Raw genomic sequence first — 23,463 nt, forward strand, 5'->3', positions numbered from 1 at the left:
GCCCAGCCGCTGGCAAGCGCTCGACGTGGGGGTCCCCCCGCAAGCAGAATCGCTGCGTCACAGGCGACAAGATGGCGGATCAGTTCGGTCACCGCCAGCCGCGGGTGCCCATCCGAGACAGCAATGGAAGCTACAGTGGGGGGCTCCTCATCAGCACGTCCCTCAGAGAGTCAGCCCGGCAGCAGTGACGGTCACATACATCCACCAGCAAGGGCTCCGTTGAAGGCCAACACCACTGATCCCTCTGGGACAAAATGGTGGCAGGGCGGGGCAGGGCAGAACGACCAGGCCCGGCGACACCACCGGGGCCCCACAAACGCACAGCCATCAGATAAGTTCCACCGCCGGTTTCAGTCTGTCACACGCAGGGGCCCAGATGGTCCGACCCCAACAAAGAGTCCGCCGTACTGCGGCCAAGGGACAGGGGCCCACACAGTGCGAAGTGTCGCCGACACAAGTCTGAGTGCCAAAGCACCCGTCCTAAGTCTTCCGCACCGCCGGTTCCCAGCCCACAGAGCTCCTTCACCCTCCGTCGAGCGACGGGTCAGACTGCCTCCAGATCGCAGCTTTCAGCACCAGGCCCAGCCGAGGCGCCCGGACAGCACTCCGATGCGCTCCGCCTCCCAGGCCCTCCGTCGCTCCTCGAACTCGATCGGACTTTTGGGTGACTTCCCTCGAGGCGATCCGAACCAAAGCGACAACAACGTGCGCGCCAGGTGCTCCGCCGCACTCCTCTCACACGCTGAGCCTCAGCGGGGGGAGAAAAGCGTAAGAAAAGGGCTCAAGCTTGGCCGGGCCGGAGGAGCTACGGGAGGAAGCGTCCGCTCACCCCGCCATCTTGGCCACGCCCCCTATGCAATCTCTTTAATGTTTTTTTTTATTCGTTTTTTGGGTTTGCTTGTATGTGTTTTAATGCATGGGAGGAAGGTGTGTTATATCGGATCTTCTATTTGATGTTCAATACTGTTCCCTTAAGAGCCTCAGTTGTTGTTTAAGTAGCACCATAGCAATAGAATGTAAGTGTGTGGCCAGCAAGTCAGTTGCACCTGACTGAACCTAGCTGATGGATGGGACATTTCCTTCTAATAAATAAACTTATCTTCTTCAACAACTTGGAGAACTTTCCTGATTTTACACTGGTCTTCTGTTATTTTGCTCCAGCAGCGGTGGGGGATCTGTTGAGTGCGGTGGTGCGTGGTCGGCTTCTCGAAGGTGAAGTGGACGCAGCGTTAATCGGTCCAGTGGAGTTCGGTGGTGTGGCTGAAGGAGACGTGGGAGCTTGTGGAGAAGATGGGATCAAGCGTGTGGCCAGCGGAGTGGGTGGGCATTGTCACGAGCTGAGTCCGAGGTTAACTAGGTTGTCGATCAGGGTGGCGGAGTTGGTGTCGTTGTTCTCGAGGTGGAAGTTCAGGTCCCTGAGGAGGATGTAGTCCGTGGACGCAAGGGCGTGTGTGCTGACGATGTTGGCGATGGAGTCGCTGAACTGTGGCCTGGGTACGGGGGGCCTGTAGATCAGAGTTCCTCTGAGGGTGGTGTTGGGATCAGTGTGGATCTGGAAGTGCCGGTGTTCGGCGGTGTTGAGGGTGTCCTCGGAGTTGGTTGAGACCTTGAGTGTGGACTTGTGGATGATGGCGATTCCACCTCCTACTCCGTTGGTGCGGTCTCTGCAGGTGATCTTGTAGCCATCCAGGATGGCTATGGCGATGTCGGGTGCCGAGGAGTTGCTCATCCAGGTCTCTGTCAGGAAGGCGACATTCGGGGAGGACGTGGCGAGCAGGTCCCAGAGTTCGACGGTGTGTTTGCGTGCGGAGCGGTTGCTCAGGAGTATGCACCTGAGGTGGTTGCATCCTGTTCTGGTGGGTGGATAGGCGCGTCTTCTGCTGGTGAAGCTGCAGTTCCGGCAGGAGAAGGGTCCTTAGGTGCGCTTCGGGGTGGCCTGGAAGCAGGTGTGTGCTCTTCCGGTGTTGAGTGCATGGAAGGTGCATGGAAGGTGCTGGCATCGTAGCAGAGACGGGTGTTGTGGCGTTCGCGGGGGCCAGGGGTTCTGGCGCTGGGCGCAGTCCAGGCGGGGACGGGCGCAGACGGGCTTGCCTTAAGCGTGCCTTCGGAGCGTCAGCGGCGCGGCCGCAGAGCGTCCGCCATAAGAAGGGGAGGTGGGAGGGAAGAGCAGCTGGGAAGAGGGAGCAGACGAATGGGAGCGGGGGGCGGGCCGCAGGGAACGCAGCGGCGGGAAAGTGGGATCGGCGAATGGTACAGAAGGAAAAAGAGGGGCACAGCAGAAACAGGGGGAATGAAGGGGCAAAAAGAGAGTACAGTGAAAACAATTAAAACAATTACAATACAGGAAAAAACAAAGCAAGCAAGTAGAAACCTATGGCCTACCACTGGCCACCAGGGATGAGGCGCAGGTGGTAGCCTGCGGGTGGAGGAGGGCCTCGAACTCTCGGCAGAGCGACAGAAGGGCTCAAGGGCGCAACACAGGTGGTGCTGTGCGGCGTGGGGAGCGACCTGCCTAAACAGGGTCAAGGGTCATTCCAGAGATTCCTTATTTAGTTAAAGGAAGCGACCCTTTGGGCAAGGGCCGCTTCCTTATAGGCAAATTATTTTTAAGACTTTTCTGCCCCCCTGGGGACAGATCGCCTGCATTTTTTGGTGTTTCTGGCCCGGGGTATTTTGTTTTGTGTGTAATGGAACCGACATGGTTGCTTCCAAGGGGGTAAAATTTGGTTACAGATCTGCCCCTCTTTTTTGGCCTTTCTGCCCTAGGCGTGGGGGGGGGGGGTGAGGCAGAAAACCCTACTAGGCACCAGGGATTTATTTCTTTTGCAAGGGGAGCACATTTCTGTCTGCTGTTTTCTGCCCCACCTGGGAGACAGATCGGCCGGGCAGACAACCTCATCCGATCCCTTGGGCAAGATGACCCCTCATTTTTCTCAGCCCTATTTGAAGGCCCATCTGGAAGATTGACCATTTGGGTAGTGACAAAGCGTGTTATAATGTTAATTGTTTCATTTCTTGTGAATTGCAATTGTAATGCTTTATTTCTCCCTTTTTGTTCTAGTTCAAGGTTTTTGCTCTTTAGACTGTTTCAGGTCACGGTTTCGTTACTGGTGGTTCTGTTTGTGTAGTTGCATGTGTTTAGTAAGAGACTTTTTTTGTACAATGTAAATGAGTTTCATTTCTCTCTGCATGAACGTGTTTTTTGCAAAATGGTGTAATAGTAGTATGTTTGGCTTCTGTTTTTTGAGTGACAAAAACCTTTTGCATTTGTGCTCGAAGTGTATTTTGTTGTCTTGTGAGTAATTGTTTTTTTGTTGTTTTTTTCTAGTGTGATATCGTTGATTTTTGCTGTGTCTATGCAGAGTAGGTGCTGGCGAGTGTAGCGGTCTCTTGCAAGTGAATCGTATAGTTTGAGTATATAGATCTTTGTGATAAAGGCACACATTCTTTTTACTTACTTATTTTGCACAGTGTTGGTTGTTGTTGACTTGTTTGTGCAGTCTCCTTTCTTAGTAAGGATAATGGCTAGCCACAGGATTACTGCTCAGCAGGTTGTTGGTATGCTTTTTGAGTCTTCCTTGGACCATGGTTCAGAGACTGACTCTGCATCTGAGGCAGAGGAGGGAGTGAAAGATTCAGACAGCGAGTTTTCTCTCCACATGGAATCATCAGATGATGAAGCTACTCTCAGTGCGAATGAAGTGCCTGTTTTAGCGGAGGACATTGATGTGCAGATAGTGCAGCAAGAGGCATCTGGGCTGCAGCCTGAAGCTGCAGGGCTTCCCGTTGGAAGTGCTGACCTCTGGGTTGCCCCAGGCATCGTGCAGCAGGAATTGGCAGACTTTACTGGTGTTCCAGGGTGTAGAGTGAATAGTGAAAACTTTTTGCCGATACATTTTTTTCAGTTGTTTATGGACGACGTATTTTTGGCAGAGATTGTTGAGCAGACTAATTTGTATGCCGAACAGTTTTCGAGGGACATCAGTGCCAGCCTTAGGCCCAACTCTAGAGCTACCCGGTGGACTCCCACTAATCTGGAAAAGATGAAGATGTTCTTGGGTTTAACGGCAGTCATAAGTCGTGATACGTATTTGTGTCTTCTTCGGATGCTGCATTTTGTAGATAATGGTTTAGTGTGGTCACGAGATCACCCTGATTGTGCCCGCCTTTTTAAGATTCGGCCTGTCATTGATCACTTTGTAGATTGATTTTCTGAGATCTATGCTCCAGCACAAGAAATAGCAGTGGATGAGTCTTTGGTCTTGTTCAAGGGCCGCTTGGCTTTTAGGCAATACATTCCTAATAAGAGGATACGCTATGGAATTAAGCTGTATATGCTCTGTGACAGTAGGACTGGATATGTCTCTAATTTCAGGGTGTACACTGATAAGAAATCCAGGATTAACCCCCTGGTTGTCCGTCCACTTTTGGAGTGACTGAGAAAATTGTGTGGGAACTTGGTAGAGGACTTTTTAACAAAGGTCACCATTTATATGTAGATAACTTCTACACTGGTGTGCAGTTGTTCAGGGAATTGGCCAAAGTGGACACTGTTGCTTGTGGCACAATCCGCTTGAACCGTAAAGGTTTCCCAAAAGAACTTGTTTGTCAAAAACTTGTGCAGGGACAGTGCGTTGTGTTGCAAGGAACTTCTAGCTGTCAAGTTTTCAGACAGGAGAGATGGCAACATGCTGACTACCATCCATGATGACAGCACTTCACCTGGGACTGTTTGCGGTCAGGTTGCTGAAGCGCGCAAACCTGTGTGCATTTTAGACTATGATAGGCACATGAGTGGTGTTGATAGGGTAGATCAGAGGTTGGTACCTTACACTGCTCTTCGTAAGACTTTCATTTAGTATAAAAAGTTGGCTATCCATCTTTTCCACTTGGCAACCTTTAATGCTTTTGGTGTAGTCAAGGATTGTTGTCCTGAGTCAAATATGACTATTGCTAAGTTTACAGAGTCTGTAATAGGCCGCCTTGTTGTAGTGGAACAGGCAAGTGCTCCTAGAGTTGGAGTGGTGGAGGATGTGACTAGATTGAAAGATCGCCACTTTCCTGATCACATTCCTCCCACACCCTCAAAAGACTTTCCCAGTAGGAGATGTAGAGTCTGTTGGCAAAGAGGTACGCAGAAGGAGACTCGTATGTACTGCCCAGAGTGTCCTTCTAACCCTGCGCGGTGTGTGACTGCTGGTTTTAGAATGTACCACATGCAAAAGAATTTTTGGGAGCATCCATGAGTGGTAAAGTGAACTGCCTAGCCTCTATTGTTTTTATATTTTTTGTTCAGTTTCAAGGTTGGCATCTGTGCAATGTATTTAGTTTCAGATTTTGTGTTAGTAGATTTGTATCTATTTGCAATTTGTTTGTGTTTTCTTTTTTGTATAAACAAATCCTAAATGTGATAGTGGGTGTGTGTAGGCTGGCGTTCGGCTGGCGGCGTGCCTGGACTGGCGCTCGGCAGGCGGCGTGCCTGGACTGGCGCTCGGCAGGCGGCGTGCCTGGACTGGCGCTCGGCAGGCGGTGTGTGAGTAGTGACTTGCTGCTGGTCCACTGGTGAGGTATAATTTTACTCGGGATACTGAGGGGGAACGCTGTGGGATAGGCCATTTGTGCCGGCACGGTGATTCCAGACAAACATATGTGGAAAATGGGTTTTCTTCAGCTAAATTTGAGGTTTGCAGTGCATTCTGGGTAGGAAAACGTTAGAAGTTCCACGCAAGCCATATCTCATTGGACTCCCCCGTATGTCTAGTTTTCAGAAATGTTTGGGTATGGTAGTTTCCCAAGATGGCTGCCGAGGCTGGGGCCAAAACCACAGGTGCCCCCCCCCCCCCAAAAAAAAACAGGTAGTTCTGTTATAGGTAATTTTGAAGTCGCCACAGTACTATTTGGGATATTTCATATTGCAGGCACTATGCCTACCCACACAAGTGAGGTACCATTTATCGGGAGACCTGGGAGAAGGCTGGGTGGGAGGAAATATGTGGATCCACGCACATTCCAGAAGTTTCCCACACAGAAATTTTTTTAAAAAGTGATTTTTTCAGCTAAATGAGGTTTGCAGGGGAATCTGGGTAGGAAAACATTGGGGGACACACGTAAGCCATACGTCCCTGGACTCCCCCAGGTGTCTAGTTTTCAGAAATGTGTAGGTTTGGTAAGCTTCCCTAGATGGCCGCCGAGCCCGGGCCAAAAATCTCATGGGACCCCCCTTGCAAAACCAGGTTGGTTTGTTATTTTGGGGTCGCCTCAATAGGTTTTGGGCCCTTACTTGTCGCAGGTACTTGACCCACCCACACAAGTGGGCTACCTTTTTTCTCTGAAGACTTTGGGGAACGCAGGGTGTGTGGAATTTTGTGGAACCACGCAGATTCCAGAACTTTCCACCACAGAAATGTGAGGATGATGTTTTTTTGGACAAATGTTTAGGTTTGCAAGGGATTCTGGGTAACAGAACCTGGTGAGAGCCAGTCAAGTCTCCCCATCCTGGATTCCCCTGGCTGTCTAGTTTTTAAAAATGTATAGGGTTGCTATGTTTCCCTAGGTGCTGGCGGAGCTAGGATTCAAAAACTACAGCTACGCACATTGCAAAAAAGGTCTGTCTTCACTGTGAAAATGTGGTGTGTCCACGTTGCGTTTTGGGCCGTTTCCTGTCAAGGGCACTAGGCCTATCCACACAAGTGAGGTACCATTTTTCTCGCAAGACTTTGGAGAATGCGGGGTGGGTGGAATTTTTATTTTGTGGATCCACACAGATTCCAATACTTTCCACCACAGAAATGTGAGGGAAATGTGTTTTTTGGACAAATGTTTGGGTTGGCAAGGGATTCTGGGTAACAGAACCTGGTGAGAGCCAGTCAAGTCACTCCATCCTGGATTCCCCTGGTTGTCTAGTTTTCAAAAATGTATAGGTTTGCTAGGTTTCCCTAGGTGCCGGCAGAGCTAGGGTTCAAAATCTACAGCTAGGCACTTTGCAAAAAAAGGGTCAGTTTTCACTGTAAAAATAAAGTGTGTCCATGTTGCATTTTGAGCCATTTCCTGTCGTGGGCACTAGGCCTACCCACACAAATGAGGTACCATTTTTATCGGGAGACTTGGAGTAACACAGAATTGTAGAGCAACTGATATTACCTATTGACTTTTGATGCATTTCTGCCTTCCAGATGAAAGACGAAGTGTAAAAAAGAAGTCTTGTGAAAAATGACCTACAATTCTCATGCTAGTATGGGTACTCCCAATTATGGAATTCTGCAAATAACTATTGTTTCTAAACTCTGTATTTTTTTCCAATTTCAGAAATAAATATATGTGTCTTTCAAACCAATTTTTCCATGTATATATTTTCCCAAAATAATTGTTGTATACCAGGTACATAATAAAAAACCATTGCAAGACGCTGCTCAGTTATTGGCTCTGGGTTCGTCGGGTTCTTGGTGAACCTACAAGTCCTATATATCCCCACAACCAGAAAGGTCCAGCAGATGTAACAGTATATTGCTTTCAAACAGCTGTCACAATTAGAAGAAGTTACAGGTGAAAACGTTGGCACAAATGGCTGATTTTTTCAACTAATTTTCAATTTTTCCTATATTCAACTGTTAGTTTCTATAAAGAAGCTTTGAAGGATCTACACAAATGACCCCTTGCTGAATTCAGAATTATGTCTACCTTTCTAAAATGTATAGCTTTCCAGGATCCATTATTGCTTTCATACCCATTTCTACCATTAACTGGAAGAAGGTTGAAAGCACAAAAAATAGCAAAAATAGGCTATATCCCAGTAAAATGCAAAAACTGTAATAATTGTTGGTTTTCTGACAAACGTCTGTCAGTCCCTAAAAGCTGGGAAAATGGTAATTTCAGCCCCACAAACCCTTTGTTGATACCATTTGCAGGGGAAAAAAACAGACTCTTTCATTTGCAGCACTTTTTTCCCCATTTTTCCCAAAAAAATAAAAATTGTAGCTATATTTTGGCTAATTTCTGGGTCCCCTCCAGGGGAATCTACAAACCCTGGGTACCTTTAGAATACATATGATGTTGGAAGAAAAGGACGCAAATTTGGTGTGAATACCTTATGTGGTCAAAAAGTTACAGGGGCTTAAGCGCGAACTACCCTAAATAGCCAAAAAAAGGCTTAGCACAGTGGGGGAAAAGGCCTAGCAGTGAAGGGGTTAAATAGCTGGCAGCCAGCGCCAAGTGAAAGATTGTACAGACCGAATCTAAAGAAACTGCAAAAAACTGTGAAACCTCCTGCCAGACAGCTGGGGCAACGGAATAGATATAACAAGCATTTGCAATGCAATAGGTCTCGAATTTGCAAAAGCTAGAGCTATTGGCATTGTAAACGACAATGCCTTTTATATATGAGTTTTGAAAACCTGCACGCGGTGTATAAAAACGCACTTTGTACTTAAAGTCGTTTCTTACGAGAAGCAAGGCGGTCAGTAACTGTGCCTCTTTCACTGTCAGCCTTGCTTCTCGTAAGGAAGCAAACTTATGGCAGGATGTGAACGGGGACTATTCCATAACATGGACCAAAGTAATACACCTAATAATGAAAGGCAACAAAGATTCGCTCTAAAGGCTTGTGCACTGCGTCCTAGAGAGCATAATAAGCATGCACTAAAGAGATCCTTCTCACTGAAGGAAGCCCACATTACAATGTATGTTGCGTGGCCCAAACAGTGGGGATGGAGAAAATTACAAAGCGAGGAGCCCGAGATTCTGAGAAGCAAGGTTGAGTCCCACTCTACAAGGGTTAATACCTCTTCAACACTCACCCCTCCACGGGGAGCTCCACCTCTGTGGCCTTCCAGAAAGTACTTTACTTAACATTTAAAGGAAAATAGAGTATTTGCATGGCAGCTCCCAACAGTTAGCTCTGTCTCCAAGAAGCACTGGTATATCTGGTCAGTTATCTAGCCCAATTATGCAGGTCACCATCAAAGTTTGGGAGGATGGATGTGAGCAGAGTGAATGGCATGGCGCAGCACATCTGTTCAGTGACTGCCTGTCACCTTGAGGCAAGCCCCTGGCTCTTTCCATTGGTGAAGCTACCTCAGGGGGGCAAGCTTTTGGGTATTTAGTTTAATTGCTGAGGGCAGTTGTGCAGACGAAACTACACATTACCTTGGCAGCTTGGTTACCTTTAAAATCAAAGTGTTTGAACACATAATGGGGAAAACGCAAGAGCAGCATCAAGTGTGTATAGTTGAAATTGAAACTTTATTCCAGATGGACCCATGACTGCTTCCCTGCACCGATGACAACAAGTGCTTTCCAGGTGCTTACATTCTAGAATCCCCATGTGAATACATCATCCCCATTTCATACACTCTAACCTTACCATACTGCCAAGTGTCTAAAGAATTGTGCTTGTAAATCTAAGAGGTACTGAGTGTATGTAGTATAGGGATAAGGTAGAAATAAGACTACAAATCTGGTTCTTCTTTATAAGTAAAAGGATTTAATCCAGAGATATGAAACCCACGACTTCTCCAACTCAAGATCCCAGTAAGAATGATATTGTACAAGTTACATTCTAAACTCTAGATTACCCAGCACAATACATTCTAATCTTTAAAGAGACATGTGTAAATAATATGTACAATTACAGCATATAACACATCCCCCTTTTTACAAATGAAATGAAAACAATAAACAGCATTAAACATATCACAATAATAATAAACAAAATCCTTATTTCGTGAAGAAGGAATTCTAATACGAGAACTTTGCCTTACAAACATGTGGTCACCAGAACCACTTACATTTCTAGTTTCACCACTGTCATTACAGATCACTGAATCGTTATTCCTAGAACCATTGTCACCATCCCCCTCTCTTAACAAAGAATTAGAAAAATGAGAAGACAACTCATTTTTATCATTCTTGCCATTCAGATCACCTAAATTAAACCAATCCGAATGATCAAACAATTTACCTTGAGATCTCAACTTATCACAAATAATTTTTTCTTGACCCTTTTTGAGTTTAATCAAAGCATTCCGATTCCACCATCCACGATCATGCAACATAATTGACATTCTAGCCACCTTTATAACCCTAGCTGGTTCCGAAAATTTTGATTGACCTTTCCCAACTCTAATAGGCTTTTTTATGAGTACCCAATCTCCAGGAACCAAATCCACCTCCTTAACATGTTTTCTAGCATCATAGTTAGCTTTATACGATAGCTGTTTCTCTCTTACATATGTCCTAACTTTTTGCCAATCAATCTCATGGTGATTACCAAGCTCTACTTTACCCTTCAGCCATGATGGACTAAACATTGTGACCGGTTTCCTACCTCTCAATAACATATATGGGGACAAGTTTGTGGTAGAATGGGGAGTCACATTATAACTCCAAATCTTATCACAAATATACTTATATACATCCAACCCATTATTCAAGGCAGTTTGTACCCCTTCCTTCAACATTCTGTTGGCTCTTTCAACCAACCCATTTGAGGCAGGACTATACAATGGCACTAAAATATGTTTTACAGAAACTTCACTCAGAAATTTTTCAAAGTCATTAGACACAAAGTGGGTACCATTGTCGGTAACAATCTGGGAAGGCAGCCCTTCAATCAAAAACAAACGCTGCAAAAAAGAAATAGCTGCCTTGGAATCTGAACTCCTGACAAAAGAGAAATACAACCATTTAGAAAAATAATCAATAACCACAATCAAAAATTTGCTGTCATTCCCAAGTATGTTAAAAGGACCTGAAAAATCCAACCCCAACTTTTGCCATGGTCCACTAGGCCATTCAACCGGACACAAAGGGGAAGTAGAATTACGCCAGTGTTTGTCAGAACACAAGCATTCAGGACACTTATCCACAAATAACTTGACTTGACTATCTATGCCTGGCCACCAATACACATCTTTGATTTTCCTAATCGTACTGGAAATTCCCAAATGTCCCTCATGCGCAAGCACTATAATTTTACTCCTTAAACACTCAGGTGGTACAACTTTGTCATCTCTAAGAAGAATATCATTGACAACTGAAAGCTCGTGCGCCACTTGCGAGAAACATTTGTCCTGCATAGATAAACTTCTATCACATGGCCATCCCTGAACCAAAAACTTCTTCACCCTTTCCAAACAAGAATCTTTCTGTGCACCTTCCATCCATTCCTCTTCCGATAACTTAGTCATATGTGTGATATCACTAATGCTAAACACCACGTCAGAATCGGTATTGCTATCACCCTCCGAAACATCACACTCCAAGGGAATCCTAGACAAACAGTCAGCCCTGACATTCTTGCCACCTGGAATGTACTTGATATCAAAATGAAATTCCTGTAATCTAGCAAGTAGTCTGATCAAACGAGTGGAGGCTTTGTTGGAATTACTGTCACCTAACATATATATCAATGGTTTATGATCAGTGAACAACTGAAATCTTGAACCCCAGATATACATTTTAAATTTCTCTACAGCCCAACAACATGCTAGAGCTTCACGTTCTATAGTGCTGTAATTTAATTCAGCACTACTCAAAGATCTTGACGCGAATGCTATAGTGAATTCCTTTCCCTCCACCATTTGACTCAAAACTGCGCCTAGACCCTTTGAACTAGCATCCACGGTAACAACACAACTATGACCATGAGAAAAAGCTCTGATAGCAGGTGCTTCCAAAATTAACTTTTTAACCTTTTCAAAGGACACTTGAGTTTCCTCAGACCAAAGAAATTTCGCATTCTTTTTTAACAGGTCCCTCAGGGGTTGTACAATGATCGCATAACTTTGCACAAACCGAGCATAATATTCACTCAACCCTAAAAAAGCTCTCAATGCATCCTTGTCTAAAGGTCTCGGAGCTTCTTTAATGGCATTGACCAGAGATAATTTAGGTTTGATACCATCAACAGAAATATTATGCCCCAGATAATCCACCTCCTGAGTAATAAATTTACATTTACCTTAATTGACAGTCATACCAGCCTCTTCTAATATATGTAAAACTTTATCAAGAAGTGAATAGTGTGACTCAAGAGTGGGAGTATGAATTAAAATATCATCTTGAAAAGCCTGAATGCCTTTCATTCCGGTAAACAACTTGTCCATGTGACGTTGGAATACACTAGCAGCAGATGCTAACCCAAACGGCATACGTTTATACATGAAGACACCAAAAGGTGTCACAAAAGTGGTTAAAGATTGAGATTCCTTAGACAATGGAATTTGATGGTAAGCTGATTTTAAATCAATAGTGCTAAAGAATTTGCTACCACCTAAATTAGCTAACATCTCTTGGATTTTAGGAAGTGGATGGTAATCCACAACAATATTTCTATTCAAGACTCTCAAATCTGCACATAAGCGGATCTCGCCAGAACTCTTGCGAGCCACTACAGCCGCAGAAACCCATTCAGACGACTCAACAGGCATTATAATATCTTGTGCACACAAATCATTCAAAGTCTTCCGTAAATCTTCTCTAGCAGACAAAGGCACAGGTCTGCACTTTTGAACAATAGGAAAAGCATTTTTTTTAAGTTTGATAGTATGATGGAAATTTTTAACCAATCCTATCTTATCAGAAAACACGCTAGGATACTTTGCTACAATATTGTTGACATCATCCACATTGTGCTTTCCTAAGTCATGTTTATGTACAATAGTTGATATAGGCAGATCACCTAAAGTAACAGGTTCTATATGTCCAGGTCTCAAAATAATTCCTAGATCTGCCTGATCTTGCCACCCCAGAATGTCCCTGCCATTCACCGCAACATACACCTTTGTGTAAATCTCTCTACCCATAAACTTGATGGAATCCGAAAAATATCCTTTCATGGTAATGTCAAACCCCCCAAATGCTTTAGGATTTACATCAGTAGGTTTCAAAAGAACTTTTGACCAAAACTTGCAAAATGTTATCTCATCTAAAATAGTTATGGGAGATCCTGAATCCGCCATGACATTCACATCAATAACCCCAATAGACACGCTACATAACGGTCCTTTACACCTTCTTACATCACCCCGTAAACTATTTACTTCAATTGTAGATAACATGTTGTTCATGGCACTGCAAAGATCCTCCTGTTCAATGTCTAAGCTATTGATCTGACTTTTATGTTTAGAAAATCTGCATACTGTGTAAAAGTGACCAATCTTCTTACATGTATTACATCTTTTTCCTTGTGCAGGGCAATTGGGTGAATTCCCCATGTGGTACTTAGAACCACATCGATAACATGAACCTTTTTTTACAGAAGAACTGTTAACTTTCATTTTCGTGGACACTGCACTAATATTTGTTTCATTATTGTCAGCACTCCCATCAACTTGCAAAACTTTAGAATCTACATTACTGGAAGAATTCTGTGTCAAAATTTTTGACGACACCACAGAACGTTCAATACTCCTTGCAATGTCCATAACCTCATCTAGTGAAGGGTTCTTACATGTTAAAATACGTTCTTGTATTTTCTTATTATGACAGTTAAATACTAACTGGTCACGCAAATAAGTGTCCAATTGGGAAGCAAATTGACACTTTGCTGCTAGAACACGTAGCACAGCTAAGTAATCCTCAATGGATTCCTCTTGTGTTTGTTTACGCTTAAAAAATAGGTGACGTTCAACCATAACGGAAGGCTCATCTACATATTGTTTACCTAATCTAGCCAAGGCTTCTGCATATACATTCCAACTATCATCCCTGGGTGGAGCTGTTACTACGGGTAAATTATCAAAAACATCTTGACCAGCATTACCTAAATGGTTAAACAATAATGCTTTTTTCCTTCCTGCAGAGTATTTCGTAGCATCAATAGCTTCTAAATAATTGTCAAAAATTCTAAACCATCTATGCCATGGTATAAGTGGTTTACCTGGATTTGTTAAAAATGGCGGTGGCTGCATGACATTGTTTGCTGAAGATGATGACATGCTTACAATATAATTATATGCCCAGAATACACAGTATGAATTTTGACAAAGAAATATTAATTATTAATTAACCTAAAAAAAAAGGTTAATTAATAACAATAACATCACCTATACCAGTAGTAAAGAACGTAAATATCATTAAATTCAAAGAAACAGATTAAGACAAAAGTACATGACACTTGAAGAGAAAAAAAATAAATAAATAATTCTCCTTCGACGAGCTATACAGCCAATTGTTCCATATACTCGATCTCCGTAATAAATAGAGAATCCAAAAAAAAAAAAAAAAAAAAAAAAAAACGGGATATTTTCAATTCGTAATGTAAATGTGCTTCTATTCCCCAATCAAAGATGGCGGCTTGAGCGAGAATCTCGCAATGACGATGAGACGTGTGAAATCGACGTGACGTAGACGTAGACGATGTGCTGATGACCGATGTTGCTGAGATACGCGCCTGGTCCCGCGACTGCTCCCGCGACTCCAGTCGAATAATGGCGAGAATTCAAAATAAGCAAGCTGCAACGGAAACTTGGCGTCAAGGTAGAGTGCTTTCAATGAAATTAGATCAGCCACAGCGAACCAAACACTCACGAGTATCTCCGTGTAGGTAACGCAGGCTGCGCAATTTGACGAAATTTAAACCAACAAGGTTTTAGCACTGACGCAGTTCCAAATCTTTCTACCAAGAAGCTTAAGCTTAAGCAAAAAGCAGCGAAAATAGCAGTCTCTTAAGTTTTACATGAGAATACACTCACGTAGGTGCCGTTTGTCTTGAATCAGTTGAAAATGAATAAAGTTGAAGACGAACTTTTGTAGCTTGTCCAAAAACGGTCGGTGGGTTCCACAAAAATCCTCAAAATAATCCCAATCGTCGCCAATATATGTAGTATAGGGATAAGGTAGAAATAAGACTACAAATCTGGTTCTTCTTTATAAGTAAAAGGATTTAATCCAGAGATATGAAACCCACGACTTCTCCAACTCAAGATCCCAGTAAGAATGATATTGTACAAGTTACATTCTAAACTCTAGATTACCCAGCACAATACATTCTAATCTTTAAAGAGACATGTGTAAATAATATGTACAATTACAGCATATAACAGTGTCCTTGCCAGACGGTCAGGCCCAACACCACGGCTGAAGAAATGTGTTGCAGTAATGAAATGGAGATGGCTGGCTGATGATGCAACAAAGCTTACAATCCAAAGAACAGCGTGATCTGTTAGTATTGCCTCAGGAGGTTTGCTAAGGGAACTGGTTAAGTGCAGCTGCCCTCACGTGTGCTCCAAGCACGAGATGGCCTGCTGGCTACACTGAGGGGATCCAGCTTCACTAGCTTAAACTGAGTGCTGCAAGCACACAATAGTGCTGGGGGAGGGGAGTTGCGGCTTCACTAGCATGCACTAAGTGGGCTCCAAGCACGAGATGCACTGCTGGGGGTTTTCAGCCGCACATGCAGAACTGTATTTACTCCAAGCACCAGAACGGCCCGCTGACACCACAAGATACTCCGCTGCAGCTCAGGACGCTCGCCGCACTGCAGGCACCTGCATTCGGTCCATTGGATCACAGGGAAGGCAGAGAGGCCTGTAAAAGCCACTGATGGGGTCTGAGGCAGGGAAATTAAGCTACAAGAAACTGCCTATATGCACCAGAGCAGAACACAGTTAAAGCGAAGGGGGTGGCCTTACACAGTACATTGTATGTTTATGGAAAGATGGACGTTGCCCACAGAGAAGGTTGTGTGGGTCACGGGAGGGGGGGGCGGGAAGAAAGACATCACGGCCAATGGGAGGGGGTGGGGACAAAGAATACAGACAATGGGAGTGGGGAAGAAAGACAACAAGCTACGGCGGGAGGGGGGCAGGCACAAAGGGAATATGGAAAACGGGAGGGGGATGGGAAGAAAGACAAACTACGGTGAGACCTTTGCAGGAACAAAGTGAACACGGAACAATGGGAGGGGGTGCGGGAGCAAAGTCAACACGAACAGGATGGGGACGGGAGCAAAGTGAAACACCAACAGGAAAGTTAGAAAGCAAGCCAAGGCAAAATAAAAACTAGTGAGAGTACCAAAACATATGGCTCATATCAAAAGGATCCATGTAACAGTGGCAGTCCACAGGGCATGAACAAAACAGCCACAAGGCGGGACAAATGTACCGTATTCACGAACAAAAACGCTAGGATTTATAAAGGCAGCCCAAGCAACCAATGAAAAGAGGTGGGTGTGTTTAAACTCCACAAAGGGATTACAGCATGCCTTGCAGAGCAGCGCATGTGCGCGGCCTTTAGGCTCGACCTAGAAATCAGGGACCTCTCATCCACAGAAGAGGCGTACTGGCTTACAGCCTCCAACTGGCCAGATCTACAATCCCATTAGAAGAATGTTAGTCTTAGCCATTCACTGGAGGAGAAGGTGGCCACCCATACTGTACAACAGACTGTGAACCTAGGCGGCAAAGTGGCCAGCCTTAAAGGAAACAGTGGAAACAGCATAGCACAGGAGATTATAGTGGACCGGTTACTATTAAGCTATTGCATATTTCCCAATTCTGCTTAAGTTACAGGTTTCCATGAGTATTACAGATGAACTTTTACAAAATTAGCTGCTGTATTTCAAGCTTTAAAGTTCCAGCAATTTACATACTCGAGCACATGTAGATGCATCAGCTGAGGCTCATTTTCCACTTCCATTAATGATCTACTCCACACAGATATAATTTGTTTTGCTTTTTTCAATTATCAATTATCAAAACCCCAATAAGCCTTTCAGTAAAATGCTCCCTGCATCTGGAATTCTCTACCACAGCTTTTCTTTTAACCTTCCACGGATTGTACGCTCACATTTATTTGAACATTTTTTTCTACAGGCCCATGTGGTTTTTAGTATATAAATTCTATGTCTATCTCTATACTCCTTTCTGCATGTCAGTCAACAGCCACACTTTCGACTGGCCAAGCAAGGTCTTTCCTGGATATGCTTTCAGATTTATAAATCTTCATGAGACATTATTATGCATTTCATTTAAATAATATTTTTATTGTTTGCTTCTCTTCTGCTTTTTACATCTGTTGTTGCTTTATTTTTTAGATCTTGGTTAAGAAGTGATAATCAGTTTCTTTTTTTTAAACTTTCCAGTGTTTTTTTTAATTATCCCAACCATTTTCAAAAAAGCACCGATTCTTAAACCCCTAGTGATGGAGAAGATCACCAGCTCTAACCACCGTTTGGCAGAGAATGAGTCAAGTCAACCTCCTAGGGATAAAGTTGGCGAATGGAAGCCATGAATACTTTCTGGACGAAAACCTCAGCTAGGCCTACTATGAACAACTGGGCAAAGAGGACAATGTTTACCTTCTGTAAACCGTATGGTGGAGTTTGACAACAAGTATTATCTATTATTCTCAATAGGTATTGGACAACAGACCATTAAAGCTGTCTTTAGACGAGACCTAAGAAGTAACTTACAACTCCTCTCTCAGTTGTCCACACGGACCCTTGTTTCTGCATCAATCAATCCATCAAATCATTTGTAGAGCGCACTACTTACCTGTGAGAGTTTCTAGGCGCGGGGGGGGGTGCTACTACTGCTCGAACAGCCAGGTCTTGAGGAGTCTCCTGAAGGCCAGTAGGTCTTAGGTCTGTCGTAGGCGGATGGGGAGGGTGTTCCAGGTTTTTGCGGCGAGGTGAGATAACGATCTGTTACCGGCGGTTGCTCGACGGATGCAGGGGACGGTGGCGAGGGCAATGGAGCGAAGCTGGCGAGTCGGTGTGTAGAAGGCGAGTCGTTCGTTGAGGTACGCTGGTCCGGTGTTATGGAGTGCTTTGTGAACGTGGGTGAGGAGCTTGAAGGTGATACTCTTGTTGATTGGGAGCCAGTGCAGGTCTTTCAGGTGGGCAGTGATGTGGCTGTGGATGTCAAGGATGAGGTGTGCAGAGGCGTTCTGTATGCCTTGTAGTCATTTCTGGAGTTTGACTGAGGTTCCTGTGCAGAGAGCGTTGCCGTAGTCCAGTCTGCTGCTGACGAGGGTCTGGTTCTAGTGGGAATCCCTCTGTAGATCTTGCGGAGCATGCGGACGGTGTTTAAGCAGGAGGAGGAGACGGCGTTTACTTGCTGGGTCATTGACAACGCGGAGTCCAGGATGACTCCCAGGTTGCGTGTGTGGTCGGTGGGCATTGGTGCAGCTCCCAGTGCAGCCGGCCACCATGTGTTGTCTCACACGGAGGGGGTGGATCCGATGAGGAGGACCTACGTCTTGTCAGAGTTCAGTTTTAGGCAGCTGTTCATCATCCATTCGGCGATGGCCTTCATTCCTTCATGGAGATGGGATTTGACGGTGGTAGGGGCCTTGGTAAGGAAGAGGATCAGCTGGGTGTCGTCGGCGTATGAGATGATGTTGAGGTCATGCGATCGAATGATGTTGGCAAGCGGTGCCATGTAGACGTTGAAGAGTGTCGAGCTGAGGGACGATCGTTGGGGTACACTGCAGATGATCTTGGTGTCTTTAGAGCGGAATAGCAGGAGGCGGACACTCTGGGTTCTGCCGGCGAGGACGGAGGTGGTCCAGTCCAGTGCTTTGTGGAGGCGTGTGCGGAGGGTGTGGTGGCAGTTTTTGTCCAAGGCGGCCGAGAGGTCCAGGAGGATGAGGGCCGTGGTTTCTCCGTTGTCCAGCATGGCCCCAATGCCGTCAGTGGCGGCGATGAGAGCTGTTTCGGTGCTGTGGTTGCTGCGGAATCCATATTGGGACGGGTCCAGGATGTTGTTCTTTTCGAGGAAGGAGGTCAGTTGCCTGTTGACAATCTTCGATGACTTTCGCCGGGAACGGGAGGAGGGAGATGGGCCGGAGGTCCTTGGGTTTCTTAAATAAGGCTTTGATCTCGGCGTGCTTCCAGCTCTTCGGGAAGGTGGTGGTCTTGAAGGAGTGGTTGATGATCTTGTGGAGATGGGGTGCGATGGTGGTGCTTGCTTTGTTGAAGATGTGGTGCGGGCAGGGTCAGATGGTGAGCCGGAGTGGATGGTGTTCATGATTTTGATGGGGTTTTCGTCGTTGACGTGTGTCCAGGAGAGCAGGGGGTTAATGTGGTTTGGGGGGCGGTGCATCTGAGGTGACTGCATCTGTTGGGGGGGCCTGGTTGCTGAAGCGGTCGTGGATGTCTGCGATCTTGCGGTGGAAGAAGGTGGCTAGGGAGTCGCAGAGGTCTTCTGATGGCTGGGTGTTGTTAGAGTTGGAGCTGGGGTTGGAGAGTTCCTTCACGATGTTGAAGAGCTCTTTGCTGTTGTGTGCATTGTTGTCAATGCGGTCTTTGAAGGAGGTCCTTTTGGCGGTTCGGATGAGTTGGTGGTGTCTGCGGATGGCGCTCTTGTAGGCTGTGTTGCTGTCTGGTGTCTGTTCGTGGAGCTACTTCTTCTCGAGTCTACGACAGGCCTACTTGGATGCCTGGAGGTCGGCGGTGAACCAGATGGCTCTTCTGTCAGTGCGTCTGTTCGAGGGTTTCTTGATCGGGGCGAGTGTGTTGGCGCAGTCGTTGATCCAATGCCTGAGGTTGAGGGTGGTGGAGTCGGTGTCGGTAGTGTCCGTTGGTGGGATTTTGGCGAAGTTGGTGGCTAGCTGGTCTTCGTTGATTTTGCTCCTGCTGCAGTGGGGGGGGGTCTGTTGTGTGCGGTGGTGCGTGGTAGGTTTCTCGAAGGTGAAGTGGACGCAGTGGTGGTCGGTCCAGTGGAGTTCGGTGGTGTGGCTGAAGGTGATGTGGTTGCTGGCGGAGAAGATGGGGTCGAGTGTGTGTCTGGCAGAGTGGGTGGGAGTCGTGACGAGCTATTTGAGTCCGAGATTGATGAGGTTGTCGATCAGGGTGGTGGAGTTGCTATCGTTGGTGTTCTTGAGGTGGAAGTTCAGGTCTCCGAGGAGGATGTAGTCCGTGGAAGCATGGGCGTGCGTGCTGATGGAAGTCTGCGATGGAGTTGCGGAACTGCTGCCGGCGGGTCTGTAGATAAGGGTTCCTCTGAGGGTGGTGTTGGGGTCGGTGTGGATCTGGAAGTGCAGATGTTCGGCGGTAATAAGCGTGTCGGTGCTGGTCGAGATTCTGTGGGTGTTTCTGTGGACAATGGCGATTCCTCCTCCTGTTCTGTTGGTGCGGTCCCTGCGGGTGATCTTGTAGCCGTCAGGGATGGCAATGGCAGGTGCAGAGGAGGGGTTCATCCAGGTCTCCACCAGGAAGGCGACATCTGGGGAAGAAGAGTCGAGGAGGTCCCAGAGTTCGATGGCGTGTTTGCGGGCGGAGTGGGTGTTGAGTAGAATACATCGGAGGCTGTTGCGTCCTAAACTGGTGGACGTGCTGGTGGTTTGGGGGCTGGTGTAGCTGCAGTTCCGGCAGGAGAAGGGTTCATGGGTGCACTTCGGGGCGGCCCGGCAGCAGGTGTGTGATCAGCCGGTGTGGAGGGTGCTGGTGTCATAGTGGTGTCGTGCGTCGTGGCGTTCGCGGGGGCCAGGTGGTCTGGCGCTGGGCGCGGTCCAGGCGCGGATGGGCGCAGACTGGCTTGCCATAGGCACGCCTTTGGCGCACCAGCGGCGCGCCCGCTGAGCACGCCTGCTGCGCGGCCGCCATGAAGAAGGGGAGGTGGGAGGGAGGGGCAGCATGGAGGTGGGTGGGCTGGCGAATGGGCAAGATAGGGGGGCGGGGCCGCAGGGGACGCAGCGGCGGGAAAACGGAGTGTGGCTGCAAGCAAAAAAACGAGAGAGATTATAGTGGAACAAGCAAGAAGACGAGTGAAATTACAGTGCAACAAGGGGGAAACAAGCAAGAAAGACGAGCGAGATTACAGTGCAACAGGGGGAACAAGCAAGACGACGAGTGAAATTACAGTGAAACAAGGGGGGAAACAAGCAAGAATACGAGTGAAATTACAGTGGCAGCAGAGCAAAATGAGAGCAGCCACAGGAGGCTAGAACTCGCGGCAGCAGCGGTGGAGAGGCACAGCACAGACAGGTGGTGCTGGCTGTGCGGCGTGGGGAGCGACCTGCCTGAACACAGGGTCAAGGGTCGCATCTGACTCTTGATCAGGAAGGGTGGCATCAACACTGTGTCTTCAAGGTTTTTCTTGGGCTCTTAAAAGAACAGTTTCCCATTGTTCAAAACAGCGCAATTCTCAATCGCCCGTGGGTTTCTAAACTCGGTCTATAGGACCATGTACATAAGAATACTCCGAACCAGATAACGTGGACTGGTTAATCTTCGTGTCTGTATCAACACATACTTCTTACCAGACCAAACTGTCGCACTTTCTACACCCTAAAAACTTTTTCAGTCCTCTGAGGGGAGTCTCCAGGTAGAGCTTTCTTTTTTAAGCCTGTTCAGACATTCATACTAGTTGACCACAGTTGCAGCAATCGCAAGGGCAGTATATGACTTAAAATTGAAGTCACTGTGCTTAGAAATTAAATTCAGTCCCCTAAAAAAACGTCAAATTTGCAGTTGAAAATCTGATTTTATAGAATCGAAGGGTAACAAATAATATTTAGAGGCATTGAGGGACATTGGAGTATAATTTGTTAGATTTGGGTTTTGTACAGTACTGTTACGGTTTTTATTTTATTATATAGCGCATACTACCCCTGATAAGGCGCTGAAGTGCGTTACTCTGTTGAAGCCCAGTGGTCGATATTAGGCATGTATAAGGCTTGCAGTAAGCCATACAGTTTCCTTTCTTTGCTATGCAATTTGAGATGATATTCTTATGCAGATTGGTGCAAAGATTCCATATGTGAAATTAATGCCAAGGACCGGAGTTAATAGTGGGCTTTACAATATTAGTGACATTGCCATGTATATGGATAATTCATTGTGATGTAATTTGTGAGGTTTTTCACTGTTATTTCGAAACGTTCATTTCGGGGAGAGGAGTTGGACTAATGGCTAGGGCAGTAGACCTTTAATCTGGGGAACCAGGTTCAAGAGTCTCGGCATTGACACACACCCTGTGATTCTGGACAAATCACTTAATCTCCCAGTGCTTAACAAAAATGAATGTGTCCTCATGTAACGCAACTGGTGCTATTTAAAGCGCTCTGATGCCCGATACCGGGTCAAGTTCGCGCTAAATAAAACTCTGTAATAAACTAAATATATAAATAAATTATTTTAGAAAAAAACAAAAAAAAATGTGTTGCAGAGTGTAGCACAAGGTGCCTTTTAGCCAGACGAGTATCAACACTGTACAGCACTGTGCTTGATTTCACATGATAACTGTTAAATAAGGGAGAACGCACTTATGCAATTTTGTAGTTCCAACATTAAAGAGGTAGAAATTTCACCAGTTCTCATATGGTGTATGGAATTTTTTATTGGAACCAAACCGTACTAGCCAAGAAGGATACCATTTTGTTATTTACAGGTGCCTATTGTTGAGCAATTCGAGTTATTTCCATTGTTTCTGTGTTGCCAGTGAGAATGAGGTTCTTGTAGTCGTTTTGGTCTTATCGGTTTGATGCGGAGGGTTGTCATCTGGTCGCGGCTGTGGGTGTTGTGTTTTTTCTTGTGCCCGGTAGGATTATCTGGTTCCTGCCATGATGATGGTACACACTACAACACAGGCTGGTTCGAAGCGCTACAGCACGTGAAAAGCCATTTTAAAATTTGTGACAAAGCTAGTGCCCCCACAATACAACTAGTTGACTTACCTTTTACCTCACACTTATGATGCTCGCTGACTATTCCAGTGTCATTCTCCTTGTCTGCTGGCCACTTGTATATGAACAGATTAGTATGTGAAGACCCCGCATCCAGCACAATTCCATACTGTGGGACAAGGAAAAAAATAAGTCTGGTTAGCACATAACAGAGAAAAGAGTGGAGTGAAGCATGATGTGGGTGAGATAGAAGGCGAGTAAGAAGCTTAGACATTGTTAACACAGAGTGCATGTTATACCTGCTGCTCGGCCAGTGTGAGTGTGCGGTGCAGAATGTTGGTGCACGGGGATGCCTTGGATTGTTAGGGGGCCTGTGAGGTGCTCGAGTGTCACTGGAGTATGGGCTGAGCAGCAGGGAGGCTGCTCCTGGGGAGGCTCATCACTGAAGCTTATTATTGGAACGTATTACTTACCTGCAACGAAGATAAATAAACCATCTTACATACTCTGCACCTCTGCTAGATGGACTTCTCATTACAACAGTGCAGCAGAAAAGGAGGTGAACAGGTAAAGAGGGAGAAGGGAGTGAAAGGGGATATCAAGAAAGCTAGCCAAGGGGAAGAATGTAGAAGGTGGGCAAAGGAGACCGCCATAAATGGGGAGAAATCACGCCGGGTGCAGAGAGAGAAAGAGGGGGATAAGAGCTCTGAATACTCATTATGCGATCTTTGGGACACTTTTATTTAAGCCCTCACAAATTATTTTACACAGTTCTGCCTGCATTTCCCTGGACATCAACATTAGTGTCTACTTGTTTGCACCAAAGGATAAGAATAGCTCGATCTGTGTTTTCTCGTGCTCAGATTTTCCATGTGGCTGCACAGACTACTCTGTTCC

At 45.8% G+C, this 23,463-nt stretch overlaps 1 protein-coding gene across 1 annotated transcript in view; it reads right to left on the reverse strand.

Moving 5' to 3' along the window:
• ENTPD2 (ectonucleoside triphosphate diphosphohydrolase 2) overlaps positions 1 to 23,463 on the reverse strand; it is a 336,940-nt gene that overhangs the window by 161,869 nt on the left and 151,608 nt on the right. Inside the window, exon 2 of the mRNA XM_085611195.1 lies at positions 22,618 to 22,735. Within this exon, the coding sequence (XP_085467321.1) occupies positions 22,618 to 22,735 (118 nt within the window). The remainder of the gene's footprint in view (positions 1 to 22,617; positions 22,736 to 23,463) is intronic.

This window comes from Triturus cristatus, chromosome 1_2 (genome assembly GCF_964204655.1).
Source record: "Triturus cristatus chromosome 1_2, aTriCri1.1, whole genome shotgun sequence".
In the NCBI taxonomy this organism is placed as follows: Eukaryota; Metazoa; Chordata; class Amphibia; order Caudata; family Salamandridae; genus Triturus; species Triturus cristatus.